The 16744-nt window shown below is 33.5% G+C and overlaps 1 protein-coding gene across 2 annotated transcripts in view; it reads right to left on the bottom strand.

Annotated features, from left to right (window-relative positions):
• The window catches only part of CCDC73 (coiled-coil domain containing 73), a 115784-nt gene that overhangs the window by 57612 nt on the left and 41428 nt on the right, over positions 1 to 16744 (bottom strand). Inside the window, exons 3-6 of one of the 2 annotated variants that reach the window (XM_033120419.1) lie at positions 15862 to 15933; positions 14234 to 14305; positions 10540 to 10575; positions 9526 to 9600 (exon numbers count right to left, since the gene is read on the bottom strand). In XM_033120419.1, coding sequence (XP_032976310.1) covers positions 9526 to 9600; positions 10540 to 10575; positions 14234 to 14305; positions 15862 to 15933 — 255 coding nt within the window. The remainder of the gene's footprint in view (positions 1 to 9525; positions 9601 to 10539; positions 10576 to 14233; positions 14306 to 15861; positions 15934 to 16744) is intronic. The other variant, XR_004424382.1, reaches the window with a different exon arrangement.

Raw genomic sequence — 16744 nt, 5'->3', positions numbered from 1 at the left:
GGTGGCCCGGCTCTAAACCAATCCCTTTGAAATCAAGTAATATGGTACCATGATCATAAATAGAAACAGAATACATTCAAAGAATCCAGTAAAGCAACAATAATTCAACTTTTGGTGTGTAGTGGTTTTGTTTTGTTTTGGAACTTAGTAAGTAGAATCCCTTGGCTATGAGCTCTTTAAGAAAAGATACTATCTAATTTCTTGCTCTTTAAGAAAAGATACTATCTAATTTCTTATTTCTGGTACCTACGGTTAGCATAGGGTATGACATTATGAAAAGAAAAAAGGAAGAGAAATCAGTAACTTCCTAAGTAAAGGAGACAGGGAGGTTGCTACATGATGGTTAAGAGGCCGTGAACTTCCTTTGCTTAGTGGATTTATATATCAGATCCATAATTAAACAGGAACTTCCCTTAAGCTTCTTTAACTTGGAGGGAAAACATCACAAGAATCTTCATTGCTCTAGATTTTCATGTGTCATGTTCAGCAGACCATGAGGTATCCTATACATCACCTGTATTATGTCACAGATTGAACAAGGCAAAACAAATACTTACAGCACTTACACAGAAGGTCAGCCTGTGCAAGAAGAATTTCTTTTACTTTGAAATTACTCACTACATTATCCAGATAATTAAATATGCATGAATGACATCAAGCGAAAACAATTTAAGAAGAAATGCTAAAAAAACAAAGCACTTATAACAAAATTGACATATTTCTTTGTTGGTATTTTAGTAGAAAAAGATGTAACATTTTTAAGAAATTATGCAAAACGAGCTAAGTTATGCCTAGTTTAAGACACTGTAAGAAAACAATCAGGAAGTCTTTTACAATAGCTATAATGGTAATTTCTGTTTGCTCTATTACAAGAACAATTTTTTTAATTTCCATAAGTCATAAGGAAAAAGTTCACCTAGTGGGACTACTATAAACTGAATATCTGAAGTATGATAAGAATCACTAAACTATAACTATATAAATTTTAAATAGGTGACTTAAATCTCTATTTCTTAAATCTCTATCAACTTTAATGAATATTTCCGTATATCATATTTCAACTTCATCTTACCACACCTTTACTTTTTCATCAACAAGGTAACATTTACATTTTGTTCTGTAACCATAATTAAGTCTTCCATGCTTTTATTTATAGGTCAATTATAAAAAATGGAGCCACAGTGTTTACATCATTACAATCAATATAAATATTGTTTAATACAGAGCCCACCAGGGTGCTAATACTACCTATCCTTCTCTATTGGTCCAATGTGCTACATCAAGGATGATTTTACAAGGGTCAGGACCTACATACCTTCTCTCTTTTAATATTCTATTAACTGCTCAAAACCATCCCCAATGTTAATTGCTTTATTCTTTATTTATACAGTCATCCATTTTCTCTGGAGTTTTTAATCACTTTCAACTTTTTTTTTTACTGAGAAAGATACAAGGATTCTTTACTTTATCACTAATACCTTTCAGCCTCTTATTCATCCAATCTGAGGCATGGAATCCATTCTCTTATTTTTACTGGAAACATTCTTCTTGGAACTCATTGACATTTTGTTGTACTTAATTTTTATTCATTTTGTTACATCAAAGTAACAAAAGAAATCCAAAATAAAAATTGCCTAACATCTCAAACAAGGAGAATCTAAACAGTGTAAAGACAACTGGATAATAATCTAGAAAAATACACACTTAGATCCATATCTCATGTTCTGTTACAAAAATAAACTTCAAATGATCAAAGATATAATGTGAAATTTTAGTAGATACGAAGTAAAAAAAGAAAACATGGGCAAATCCCTTTATAACTTTGGAGGGGTGAAAGCCTTTCTAACCACGACAAAGTCCAAAAGCCATAAAAAATAAATAAATAATTCATGGCAAAAATTAAACAAAAACACAAAACAAACAAAATCAAAACACAAATGACAAACTAAAGAAACTATTTGAAGTTCGGAACACAGACAGTGAGGGCTTATTTCCAAGAAATACAAAGAATTCTTGGGAGTGATAGCAAGATGGCAGACTAGGAGTTCCCAGCCCTTCTACACACACAAATACACACACACACACACACACACACACACACACACACACACACGATTTAACTACTACCTACAAATGAAAACAGCTCTGGAAGAGCTCTGGAGTATAATTAAGAAGCTGCAGTAACACAGTATAGCACAAAACACAAGGATGGCCAAATAGAAAAATGTAGGAAGTATTTTACCTGTGTCATCCCATCTTATAGGCTCAGGCAGCTCAGCGCCAAAAGGAATGACCTCAGTCAACTCCTTCCCAATAAGGGAAAAGGAGAGCTGGAAGACACCAACAGCTTTCATCACTGAGGACTCCAGCAGACCTTACCATTACTATGGACACCAGCAGACTTCATTGCCAAGGACAAGGCCTACGTTGACCCCAGTTGATGAAGATGCCTTGAGCCCATGCCACTATGCCCCTCCTTGGAGCCAGAAGCACCACTGCTCCCCCCACTGATCCAGAGCTGCCAGACTCAGCACCATACCTGGTACTGCCACACACCCAACCCAGCCAGCACCCTGGCACCCACCAGTAGGTGAAAGTCTATATCCATTGGAGCTAGTGTTAAAACCCTGGAAGAGATCACTACTTCAATTGCACAAACACCAAAACAAGAGTACAAGGAACTTGGAACAAGGAAAAAGCAAGAAAACAAGACACCAACAAAGCAACTTTATAAAATTCCAATAAATGACCCCAAAGAAAAGAAGATATATGAACTACTTGACAAATAATTCAAAATAATTGTTTTAAAGAACTCAGTAAACTATAAGAGAACACAGAAAACTCAAAGGCATCAGGAAAACAAAACATTAATAAAATGAGAGATCAATAGAGATAGAAATCATTAAAAAAACACAAAGAAATTCTAGAGCTGAAGAATATAATGAATGAAATGAAAATGCAAAAGAGAGCTTCAACAGAGCACTCCATCAAATGGAAGAAAAAAACAAATTCAAAGACAGATCATTTGAAATTATTCATTCAGAGAATAAAAAAGAACAAAAGAGGGTGAAGAAAACCTGTGAGATTTATGGACTACTACAAAAAAAATCAAGAGAAAGAGTCAGAAAGCTAATTTAAAGACATAATGGCTGAAAACTTCCCAAATTTTGGGAAGGAAATGCACATCCAGATTTATGAGGCTCAAAGGACCCCAAAACAAGAATACACTGAGACATATTATAATCAAATTGTCAAAAGTTTAGGACAAAGAGAGAATTTTGACAGTTTGCAGAGAACAGCAACATATCACATATGAAGGAACTCCCATAAGATTATCTGGATTTCTCAGCAGAAATCCTGCAGGCCAGAAGAGAGTAGGATGATATATTTAAAGTACTTAAAAGAAAATACTGCCAATCAAGAATACTACATCCAGCAAAACTACTATTTAAAAGGTGAACGAGTGATAAAGTCTTTCGCAGACAAATAAAAACTGAGGAAGTCAGTCACAACTTGATTTGCCTTATAAGAAATACTTAAGGAAGTTCTTAAAATTGAAATGAACACATGCCAAACAGCAATGCAAAAGCATATGAAAGCATAAAGGTATATATAGTAGACAAATACCAAAAAATGTAAGACTGTAATGGTAATGCATAAATTACTTTTAACCCTAATAAGAAAGATAAAAGACAAAATTTTGTTAATGGATACACAATATAAAAAGAAACAAACTCTGGCTAGAAGAACATACAGTGGGGGGTGGGGGGGCAGTAAAAGTGTAGCACTTTTATATGCAATTGAAGTTAAGTTGTTACCAACTTAAAATAGATGGTTATAAGATATTTTATGCAAGACTTGAGATAACCATAAAGATAAAAACCTACAACAGATATACAAAAGATAAAGATTTAAAATCAAAGAAAATCACTACAAAAAACATTAAATAACAGAAGAGCGTACAAGATGTATAAAACAACTGCAAAGCAGACAAAACAATAAATAAAATGAAAACAATTCCTCACTTATCAATAATTACTTTAAAGGTAAATGGATTAAACTATCCAATCAAAAGGCACAGAGTGGCTGAATGGATTAAAAAAACAAGATCCAGTGATATACTGTCTACAATAGCCTCACTTTAGATTTAAAAAAACAGGCTAAAAGTAAAAGGATAAAAAAGATACGCCAAATAATAACCAAAAGAAAGCAGGAGTGGCTATACTTATATTAGACAAAACAGACTTTAAGTCAAAAACTGTCTATAGAGACAAAGGTCATTATATAATGTTGAAGAGTCAATTCAACAGGAAGATATAACAATTATAAGTATATATGCACCCAATATCACAGTACCTCAATATATATAAAGTAAGTATCAACAGATCTGAAGGGAGAAATGGACAGAAATACAATAAAGTAGGACAATTAAATACCTCACTTTCAATAATGGACAGAATATCCAATCAGAAAATCAATACAGAAACAGCTGACATGAACATCACTATACATCAAATGGACTTAACACACATATATAGAACTTTCCACCCCACAGCAGAAAAATATTGGGTGGAAAATTCTATGCAGTGTGATCAAAAACTACAGTGAATGTTTAAATAAAAAATAATTTATGACAGTAAAAGACACATTACCATTAATCCCCCTCAAAACACTCCCCCTGTGTTCAAACACACTTATCCCATCATTCTCGCCACTTTCTGAAGCAGTTCGGGAAGTCCTCTTTCATGAGTGTCTTTAGTTGTGCTGTCATGGCTGACTCAACATCCTGAACGGATTCAAAACCTTTTATGGTCATTTTGACTTTGGAAAAGAACCAGAAGTCGCACAGTGCCAGATCTGGTTAGTAAGATGGATGAGGACACACAAATGTTTTCATATGACAGAAATTGCCGTACCAGAAGCAATGTGTGACGTGACTCTGTTGTGATCAAAGACTATGGTGAATGCTGCTGCAGTGTCATCCAATGGAAAGGCAGGATCATAGCTTAGTAACAGTGTCGGGAAGTTTCATCTTGTTTGGTGCAGTCAGTCAGTGCGAGCTACAGTTGAGAGAAGGTGTGTTTTAAAAGTGCCATTAATCATGGATCACGAACAATGTGTTAATGTGAAATGGGCAAACAGTTTCATCCTCCATCGTGACAATGCTCCGAGTCACACATCGCTTCTACTATGGCAATTTCTGTCAAATAAAAACATTACGATGTGTCTTCATCCATCTTATTCACTGGATCTGGCACCATGTGACTTCTGGCTCTTCCCCAAAGTCAAAATGACCATGAAAGGTAAACATTTTGAATCGATTCAGGGATAGAGGCAGCCACGACAGGGCAACTAAAGATACTCACAAAAGAGGACTTCCAGAACTGCTTCAGAAAGTGGCAAGAATGATGAGATAAACGTGCTCAAAACTAGGGAGAATAGTTTGAGGGGCATTAACGGCAATGTGTCTTTTACTGTAATAATTTTTTTGTTATTTAAACATTCACCATATTATTTGATCACACTTTGTATATATGAACTGCAGAAAGTTCACATGTAGAACTTTCCACGCAACATCCTTCTCAAAATCTCATAGAAACAGACAATAGTTTAGTGGTTGCCAGAGGGTAAGGGGGGAGGGAGTGGTAGATGAGGGTAATGGGGATCCAGTATATGGTAATGGAAGGAGAACTGACTCTGGCTGATGAACACGCAATGTGATATATAGATGATGTATTACAGAATTGTACACCTGAAATCTATATAATTTTACTAACAATTGTCACCCCAATAAACTTTAATTAAAAAAAAAAAGCACATGGAACATTCTCTAGGATAAATCACATTAGATCACAAAAAAAAGTCTTAACTCATTTACAAAACTCGAATCATTCCAAATATCTTTTCTGACCACAGCAGAATGAAACTAGCAGTCAATAACAGTAAGAAAAGAAAATCAATAACAGTAAGAAAACAGTATAAAATTCACAAATACATGGAAAGTAAATAACATACTCTTGAATAATCATAATGTCAAAAAAGGAGGAATTTTATTAATATCTTGAGACAAATGACAACAATAACATGATATATCAAAACTTATGGGAGGCACCAAAAGCAGTACTGACTGACAGGAAATTTTACAGTGATAAATGCCAACCTGAAAACTACATATATATATACCTATATGTATATATATGTGTGTGTATATATATATATATAAAATAACCTAAAACTTTACATCTCAAAGAACTAGAAAAAGAACAAACTAAAACCAAAATCAGAAGGAATGTAATAATCTAAAGACTAAAACAGAAATAAATCAAATAATGAATTTAAAAAAACAGAAAAAGAAATCAACAAAACTAAGAGTTGTTTTTTTAGAGTAAACAAAGTCAACAAACCCTTAGCTAGACTAAGAAAAAAAGACTGAAATAAATAAAATCATAAATGAAAAGGAAACATTATAATGGATGCCTCAGAAATAAAACGGATCATAGGAGACTATTATGAACAATTATGTGGTAACAAATTGGATAACCTAAAATTCCTAGAAACATATAACCTACCATAAAGAAAGATGAAATAGCTTGAACATACCAATAATAAATAAGGAGGGTGACTGAATCAATCATTAAAAACCTCCCAACAAAGAAAAGCCCAGGAACAGATGGCTTCACAGATGAATTCTACCAAATACTCAAAGAAGAATTACAGTAACACCAATCCTTCTTAAATTCTTCCAAAATAAGAAAGAAAAGGGAATACTTTTAAATCCATTTATGAAGCCAGCAACACTCTGATACCAAAGCAAGACAGAAACATAAGACAAAAAAGATTTTGGCTAATATCCCTAATGAACACAGATGCAAAAATCCTTAATAAAATTCTAGCAAACTGAATTCAACAGCACCTTAAAAAGATACACCATGACCAAATGGGATTTATCCCTGTGCTACAAGGGTAGTCCAACAAAGCAAATCGATGTGATTTATCACTTTAACAGAATGAAAAAAAAACACATGTTCATCTCAATAGATGCAGAAAAAGCGTTTAACAAAATTAAATATCCATTCATAATAAAAACTCTCAACAAAATAGGTGTACAAGGAACTTAACTCAACACAATCAAGGTCATATACAAAAAGCCCATAGTGAAAATCATAATCAATCTAGTATATGACAAGGGCACCCATTGTCATCACTTCTATTTAAAACAATACTGGAAGTCCTAGCCAAAGCTATTAGGTAAGAAAAAAAAAGGCATCGAAATCAGAAACAAAGAAGTAAAGTTATCTGTTTGAAGATAACATATTCATGTATGTAGAAAACTCTAAAGACTCAACAACAAAAAACTGTTAGAACTAATAAATGAATTCAGTAAAGTTGCAAGATACAAATCAACATACAAAAGTTAGCTATATTTCTATATGCAAACAACAAACTATCTGAAAAGGAAATTTAAAAAATAATCCCATTCACAATAATAAAAAGGATAAAATATTTAGGAATAAATTTAACCAAAGACCATAATATTCATATACAAGTCTTTTAATAAAAGACTTGTATATGAATATTATTAAACACTGATGAAGGAAATTTGAAAAAACACAGATAAATAGAAAGATGTCCTGTGTTCATAGATGGAAGAATTAACATTACTAAAATGTCCATATTACCCAAAGTGAGCTACAGATTGAATGCAATCCCTATCAAAATTATCATAATGTCAATATCTACAGAATGTACAGAATATCTACATAATGTCAATGTCTACAGAAATAGAAAAAACAATCCTAAAATGCATATGGAACTACAAAAGATCCTGAATAGCAAAAGCAATCTTGAGCCAGATGAACAAAACTGGAGGCATCATACTAACTGATTTCAAAACATATTTCAAAAGTATCATAACCAAAACAGTATGATACTGCCATAAAAACAGAGATATTGACCAATGAAACAGAATAGAGAGCCCAGAAATAAATCCACTCATCTATAGCCTACTTGATCTTCAATAAGGGTACCAAGAATACATAATGGGGAAAGGATAGTCTTCAACAAATGGTGTTGGAAAAACTGGATAGCCACATGCAGAATACTGAAATTGAGCCCTTGTCTCACACCATATAGAAAATCTCATATCACATATAAAAATCAACTCAAAGTGGATTAAAGACTTATACATAAGATCTGAAGCTACAAAACTACTAGAAGAAAAAAAAATAGGAAAAGAGCTTCTTGACATTAGTCTAGGCAATGATTTTTTAGATATAACACCAAAAGTGCAGGCAACAAAAATAAAAACAGGCAAGTGGGATTGTATAAAAATAAAAAGCTTCTGCAAAGCAAAGGAAATAATCAACAGAGTGGAAAGGCAACCTACGGAATGAGAGAAACATCTGCAAATCATGTATCTGATCAGGGGTTAATATCTAAAATGTATTAGGAAATCATATACTTAACAGTCAAAAACAAACAAACAAACAACCCAATTAAAAAATGGACTAAGTACCTGAACAGACATTTCTCAAAAGAAGATACACAAATAGCCAACAGGAATATGAAAATGTGCTCAACATCACTAATCATCAGGGAAACAAAAATCAAACCCACAATGAGGTACCATCTCACTCCTACTAGAATAGCCATGATAAAAAAGATAAGAGATAAACATTGGTGAGGATGTGAAGAAAAGAGAACCCTTGTACTACCTTAATCAGACTAAAGGAAGAAAGTTTATCATCTGCTTAAATAAGTCCACACGACGGTGTGAATTATCTGATTAAGGTAGTGACAATCAGGAGCCTTCCGTTGTAAAAATGTATTTTACTCTTTGTAATTAATGTTATCTGTAGGGTGATACTTTGAAATCACATGTATATCTTCTCCCCCTACAATCTTTATTTGACTGTTTAATCTCATTTGACTGTTTGTCTCTCCTCCCAGAACGTAAGCTCCACAAGGGCAGAGATTTTGGTCCTTTTTATTCATTGCTGTATCCCCAGTGCTTAGAACAGTGCTTGGAACACAACGACCTTCAATAGATACATATGAAATGAAACATTAGTTGTATACCTCTGTATTCTCTATGAGACTGTGAACAGCTTAGAGGCAAAAGTGATGTTTTCTTCATCTTTGTATTTACAGAAAATAGGCACATTACTTAGCAAATAATAATGACTCAATCAATGTTACTTTAATTTTTAAGGACCATGGGTTAATCTGTTATAATATACAGACCTGACTTGTTTTCCAAATCTATAAAGTACTAAAAACAATATCTATCTATTTAATTATGTTACTATAAGAAATAATAAAACTTATTTTAGTATTTCTTTTTTAAATTAAAAATGAAGTAAAAATCCTTCCAATATGAAATTCAAGACTTTCAGGAAAAAAGTACTAAATAACGTATCATATATGAATTTTTTGTTAGCTTTGCTTTGCTACATTACATGTTTAATGACGTTTTACTGATACAGTGCTAAAATGCCAAATTACTTGTTAAGCAATACTAATTACCTGTAATGCTTTTAATGTTTCCTTCAGTCCTTCTATTTCTTTTTCTTTTATTTCCGTAGCAAGTTGATATTTTCCCTTTAAGTGAAAAACTGTATTTCAGTATTTTCCAAAGTGAATTATATTATTAATGGGGAAATATAAGAGCTCAAGAACCAAAATTTCTGATTTAAACCTTGTATCTGCACTACAGGCTTTAAAGTTGTATCTGCACTACAACTTACATTTCTAAGGGCTTCAAAATATTACAAAATTACAGTGAGTCCTTTATAAGATTGTAAATATCACAAAATGGAAAATCTTATTATAACAACAAATCATTTTATCAGTAGAGCATTCCTGAGAACTTATGATACTATATAATTAAGTAATTCATACGGCTAGAATAAATATATTTTAATTAATGAGATACAGGTACATTTGTCTTATACATTTACGGATATGGGAGAATTTTTAAAAGAAGGTCTTTTGCTAAAAGTAACAAACTGTAAATTAGTAATATTATAAATGGTATGTTCATGAAAACATGTATTAACTATTAGATAGTCAGAGGAAATATTTAATGCCAGATGAATTTATAGGATTGTTTGGAGTTACGTCCTCTTTCCCAGTTGGTCTGCACCCAGATGTCAATCATTTTAGTATTTTTTAACAAAGGTAATTACATTGAAAAAGCACTAAAAATATATTTAATAGAAACATTGTAGTAGAGTAGAAAGAGCATTAATTTGGAGTCTGAAGAGATCTGGGTTCTAGTGCCAACTTTACCACATCAAAATGGGAATTTTACTGGGAGTTCAACTTCAGCAAGTTATTTAATCTTGCTACACCTCAGTATTCTCAATTGTAAAACAACAGAGGTTAAGTAACATGATTCCCTTGGGTCCTTCCTGCTCCTAAGATTTTAACCAATTAACAGTCTCCATTAGTTTATTACTAATGCTTCTTTCCATTATGGTGAACAACTGATACTTAAATACATTTAACTATGTTTTAAATTATTTAAAAAATTAATACCTTTTCGTCTTCCAAGGCACACATCTTCATTTGCAACTGATAAAAAATTTTAAATATTAAAATACAGTTAAGTAAACTGTTAACAGTGATTTACACTGGTCAGTGAGACCATAGAAATACTTTATGTATATGGTTTGAACTTAATATGAGTATACCAATTTTACACTGAGAAAATAAAATAATAAAAAATATAAAAGGGGGAAACAGCCAGTCACCAACAGAAACGAACAATTTAATCACACTGATTGGAGACACCAAAAATCCTTGAAAGTTTAGTTTTTGCTACCAGAAGTTTTTTCTTCATAAATGTTTCAATAATCTGCCACCTACTCTTTTCTAAGGATACACTTTTATGAAATCTATATCATTTGTATTTGCATTGACAGTATTTTCTGAAAATTTGAAAAATGCATGTGGCAGTCTAATAAATAATGACATTTTAAACCAGAAAAATTAAAATGAATGTGCCAAAGAAAACTAATTAAACATTCCAAGCGATACAAGGAGACTAGGCAAAGTTATCAAGAAATAAAATTTTTCTTTGGAACTTCTCCATATTTCTCACTGCATTCAAGAATTCTTTCTTTAAAAAAAGAAAGGAAAGAAAACAAATAAAAAGAACTCAAGAGTACTTTCTCCTCTACCCTTCAGACACCTGGATATTCTTATCTTGTTCAAATGCCCTTGTGATCATAGAGACACAGACTTGTTCTCTCCTACAGCAGACTGTGCTGTACATTTACTTTCTGTTTCCTTACCCTTCAATTTAAACTCTCATAACTTTGGTGAGGCCACTCTCAGATTAAAAGCAAGCAAGTTCATCATCCACTTAAGTCCGTGCTACCATATGAATTACCAATAACTTTAACCCACTAGTAATTTATATTATATACCATATTTCCCTGAAAATAAAACTGGGTTTTGTATTAATTTTTGCTCCAAAAAATGCATTAGGGCCTATTTTCAGGGGATGTCTTATTTTTTCATCTACAACAATCTACATTTATTCAAATACAGTCATGTCATCTTCTTCTGGAACATTATCATAACTCTCCAAACCCCGAATTCCACCTTGAATTTCTTGCGACTCCATTTCCTGTAGAACGATTGGCCCCAATCTCTCATGTCCAGCAATACAGCTCTCCTTAAATGAACACTTCCTGTCCATGTAGCCTGCTCGTAGTGTATTGGCAACACAGCTGTCAGTGATTTTATCCCATGAATTCTTCACCCAAGTCACAACCTCTTGTAGGCTAGTCTTCACATAGTTTCCACACTGATTTCTCTCCATTCTATTTTCAATGTAGTCATTGATTTCCATGTGCAAATCGTCCTTGAATGGCTTGTTTATTGCAATATCAAGAGTCTGGAGTTAAGCAGTCATTCCTGCGGGAATCATTTGATCTATTCTCTCTGCAAGGAAGTTCTTCATGTCTTTAGCGTGGAGAGTGCTAGCTGAATCCCAGACTAGCAGACCTGTTTGGCCACCTCGCAAAATAAGTGGCAGCGTTAAATCGACTCACTTCCTTATAACTGCTTGCCTGCACCAGGCTTTTTCGGTTTCAAGAACATAAATGCCTGAATGAAACACGTCCAACCTTATCTTTCTTGCCCTTAGTGATGACTAGAGGTGGGGCTTTCTTTCCATTCAGACAAATTGCCAAAATATAGGAAACACGGGCACTTTCGTAACCAGTGGAGGGAATGTAGATTGACGAGGCACCCCTCTAATCAATTGTCATTTGAGATCCTTGGCCCATAAACACTGAAGTTTCATCGATAGCAATCGTGTTGGAGAGTTGGTATTTAGAAAAGTCGATGCCATCAACAAAGGACTTGAAAGCAAGTGCACGTTTAATAACTTCAGTATCTTCCAGCTTGAACAATGCTGTCGATCTTAGAGACAGTTCATGTTGCTGAAGGAAACTATTCAGCCAGTGTTGTGATGCTTTGAATTCTTCTGAGGATATTTCTAACTGGGGTGCCATTGCAAGGGCAAATGCTTGAATATCAGCCCTGTGCACAACCAAAGCCTTTGCTCTCCTTCTGTCAGCAATCCATTCACAGATGATGTCTTCCAGCTCAGGAAATAATGGTTGCCGACCTGATCCACACTTGCACTTCTTAGCATTTCCCTCGTCCACCTGTTGACTTAAAGTTATCATACTCTGCTAGCCATTTTCGGACCATTCGGAGATCCAACTTCTCTTTACAGAAAGCCGTAAGATTCTAGCCCTGGGAGTCCTCCATGATTCCTTTCTTGTACTCGACAGAATAGCTCTTTCTTTTTGCACTCATCTTGTCTGGGGGTCAAAATATTATTCTTTAAATCTACCATTAAATCAAATGCTAATTGACGACTTATGAGACAGGAGTGGCAACAAAAATGATGACAGTTAAGAATGATGGTCGATGAAAAATTGCAGGCACCAACATCCAGAAAATGTTTCTTTATTTCACATGAGTGCATTAAGTATGTCCGTTATAACACACAATGTATTCAATTATGAAGATTCATATTAGACACAACGATGTCCATTCATTATCTATGCACACGTTATTCGTGCATTGTGTCTGTACTCCGATTGGTCATTTGACAATCAGTCTCGAGTTCATCTGTTTACATAGGCGTTTACCACTTGTCCAAAGGCGCCCACTTGGGTATTTACAAATACTTAATTACAATTTATATTATCATTTATTTTAAGTACTAACGTCAATAATATTATTCATTTATATTTAATTATACATTAATATTATTATTTTATAATTCAATACGTCTGCCATGTGTTGCAACGGACGTACTAAATGCATCCGTTTGGCTGACAATCTCAACTGGGGCTTATTTTTGGGGTAGGGTTATATTACAAGCATCCAGAAAAATCACGCTAGGGCTTGTTTTCTAGTTAGGTCTTATCTTTGGGGAAATATGGCAGGTTTACTTCTTTTTATACTTTTGTCTTTTTAAGCACACACACTTGTATGGAGATGAAGACAAAAAAGAGGGAAGGAAAATGAATTTTAAAAAATGGGATATTGGAATGGCTATAAGGAAAAACACTTCCGAAGGATTATTTCCCATGAGCACATTTTTTACACTTCTATTTTCTACATAAGGACTGAAGAGAAATTTGAGATAGTGAAGAAGAGCTATCGAATCTAAAATAACTAAAGAGCTGCTATTCAATTATGTAAAATCTTTTTTTCTATTTTTCCACTAATTTTTCTTAGTTGCTGGTGCCTAATATTTATGGAGCTTCAGTGCATGATAATTGCATTCCCTCATCTTTTACATCTCCCTACTTGCATCTCTGCTTTTTATCAGTGTTTTAATTCTGGCTTGGGTAGAAGAGTAACGCGGAAAGGGTAACATCCTAGGATATGCCAATTAAATAGAGAAAGGGGAACAGGGAGAGAAAGAAAAAGAATACACACACCACTAACCTAATTTATTTAGGACAGATGAAAACACATCTCCAAGAAAATAGTTTTCCCAATTTGTCTCTATAACTAACTCATTCTACTACATTACTCTTTAATATTATCAGTTGTGATTCAAAATTACTCTATTCATTTCCTGCTTCTAATACCTTTTTGGTCTTCAGTGAGTACGGAGAACAACTTATAATATTCATGGAAGAGGAGGAAGTGCAATATTTAAAATTGTACTGTTTGTCTCTACTTATTAAATTACCTGCTTTTTAAAAACTGCCATTGCTTCTTTGTGTTGCTTTTCTAAAGTTTCTTTTTGACTCTGAAGAGTTTCCTATTTTAAAAAATTATAAAAAATTAAAACATAAATTTTAGAAACTCAGTTTTAAATTTTAATTGGATTAATAATTTAAATAAAAGTTCAACATATTTATTGCACATATGTATTACTTCATGCTCTTGAAATGCAACTTTAAACCAATTCTATGATTTTTTTAACTGTCATGGAATCAGCATACAATAATTTTGCTTCTAGTTGCTCCTTCATGATAAAACACATTGTTTTTTTAAATGTTTTAACTCTAAACATGGCTTGGTCCAAATCATTAGTCATGAAAATATCTTTCATCAAAAGTTATTAAAGTTAACAGTCTTAGTACATAAGTAGAATATAGCCTTAGAGTTTCCAAAGAAACCAATCTTATTATCTAAGCATAAATGTTCACATGGCAACATATGATTCTTTAAATTCACTGAACTAAGTTTTTCTAAAACCGAAACTACCACAGGGCATTTTTGAAAAAAATTCACAGGGATGATTCCATTTCTTTTTTTCCCTCTTTTCCCCCCTTTTTTGGTAAAAGTTGTGTATTCTGTCCTTTAGACTCAAGATGAATTTAAAAGTTTTTCCTCTATTTTTATCAAATAATTGTCATAATTTAAAAAAATCAGGCATAAAAGTAGCAACCACTTTCAAATGTTTCTGTTATTTGAATCCATGTTTCTAAATATATGTTAATTTAACAATTTAAAAAATTTATCTACTTACCTCCCATTATGATAGTTGGGAGTTTAACTTCCCTGTACAACTGTTACCATACATCTCCTCCCTCTATTCTTCCAATAGAGTTATATAAAAATTGTGATTTAAATCAATATTCAGTACTTATACTATTATGACTGAAATTTTTATTCAATGCAGAGCTATATAATATACCACAATTACATTTCTAGTCTCATACAACTTTTTATTTTTCCTGGACTTAGCAATTAATTTAAAATACTTTAATTCCCATAGCTAATTTTTGAAAATTATCTTCTGTCACTTTAATTCTGATTCTTATATGTTATTGCCTAATCCTGTTTCAATATTGCCAAGTAGTGAGAAGAAGGGCCATGATAACTAAGCTTTCAATTTTTAGCTGTTAAGATTACTCTGGTGGAAAGGCATGAGAAGCACTATAAAAATACTTTTATATGGATAAGACTGGAGAGGAAATCATATCTGATACAATTTTTTAATATTTCATTACGGTATGTAACAATAGCCTAGGAAAATATGATACAATTCTGAGGTTTCACTTAAAAAATGTTTTGATTTCTCTATAACACACAATATGTTTCTCAGATGTGAAATAGTTCACAGTAGTTTTCAGCATTACCCTCAGCTATTTTCCTATCAGAAAACCTGGAAAAAAATTATTCTCAGTTTTCTGGAAGCCCAAATATTATTAACAGTCTGGGTTGGAATTTTCTTAAAAATTTATTTAAAATGATGCACCGTCCTCCAAATATGTTTAGGAAATCTAACCATTAACTTTGCAATTAAAGATTAGAATTCATTTTTAAATGGATGCTAAAAATGCTAATCTGAGGGGAAAAAACACTCACCTTTTGCCATTTCAGTTCTTGTGTCTCCACAATAATTTTACCAATCTGCTCTTCATGTTGAATTTCTGCTTCCTAAGTCAAAAAGAAGAAGAAAAATGCTAGGAAAATTAGGACTTTAAATTTTCCAGTTTTAGCTCTTTCTAGAGAGATAAAAAGAGCATCTTCCCACACTTACAACAAGAAAAAAACCGGACCTATTGCAAATTAAATAGACAAACCCATCAGAGAAATGAAGTCTCAGATCAACGAAGTAATCCAAAACCTGGATAGATGCAGGTGCCTGCTGGGAGAACAGAACCGCAGCACTTGCTTACCTGGGACATAAGCCACTGTGTACTGACTAGAACCTCAGCTAACAGACCTTAATAAATTGCTAAAGACAGAATGTGGGCTAATATAGTAATGTGAATCCCCTGGGCGCCCCAGAAATGAAGAGGTTTATACCTTCTACCAGGCTTTCCTTCCAGGAAACCCACCAGGTACTTATAGGGAAGGATGAAAAGAATCCTGAGGATGCTTTGTCTGTGGTACTGGCTGGGGAGACGTCAAGAGCAATTATAAACCATCTTTCCTATTTCCCCTGCAGATCAAAAACCTTAATCTGCAGGGAAAAGGGCAACAAAAACTATAGCTAAGGACACCAGTGGAAACCCTCTGCAGCCGTGAAAGTGGACCAACAGCCACCACTGAAAATTCTACCTGGATAGACCTATCTTCCTTACCTTTCCTAAGGAACAAAAGCCTGATCCACGGCGGGAAGGGCAATAAAAACTACAGCATGAGAGCACCTGTGGAAACCCACTGCAGCTGGGAGGAGAAGGCTAGGCAATAAAACAACAGCCCTATCACTGGAGGAGGAGCAGGAATATAAGCCACGCCCAGC

This window comes from Rhinolophus ferrumequinum, chromosome 11 (assembly GCF_004115265.2).
Source record: "Rhinolophus ferrumequinum isolate MPI-CBG mRhiFer1 chromosome 11, mRhiFer1_v1.p, whole genome shotgun sequence".
NCBI classification, from domain to species: Eukaryota; Metazoa; Chordata; class Mammalia; order Chiroptera; family Rhinolophidae; genus Rhinolophus; species Rhinolophus ferrumequinum.
The sequence above is the reverse complement of the archived record's forward strand: the minus strand, read 5'-3'. Positions and strand labels throughout refer to the sequence as shown.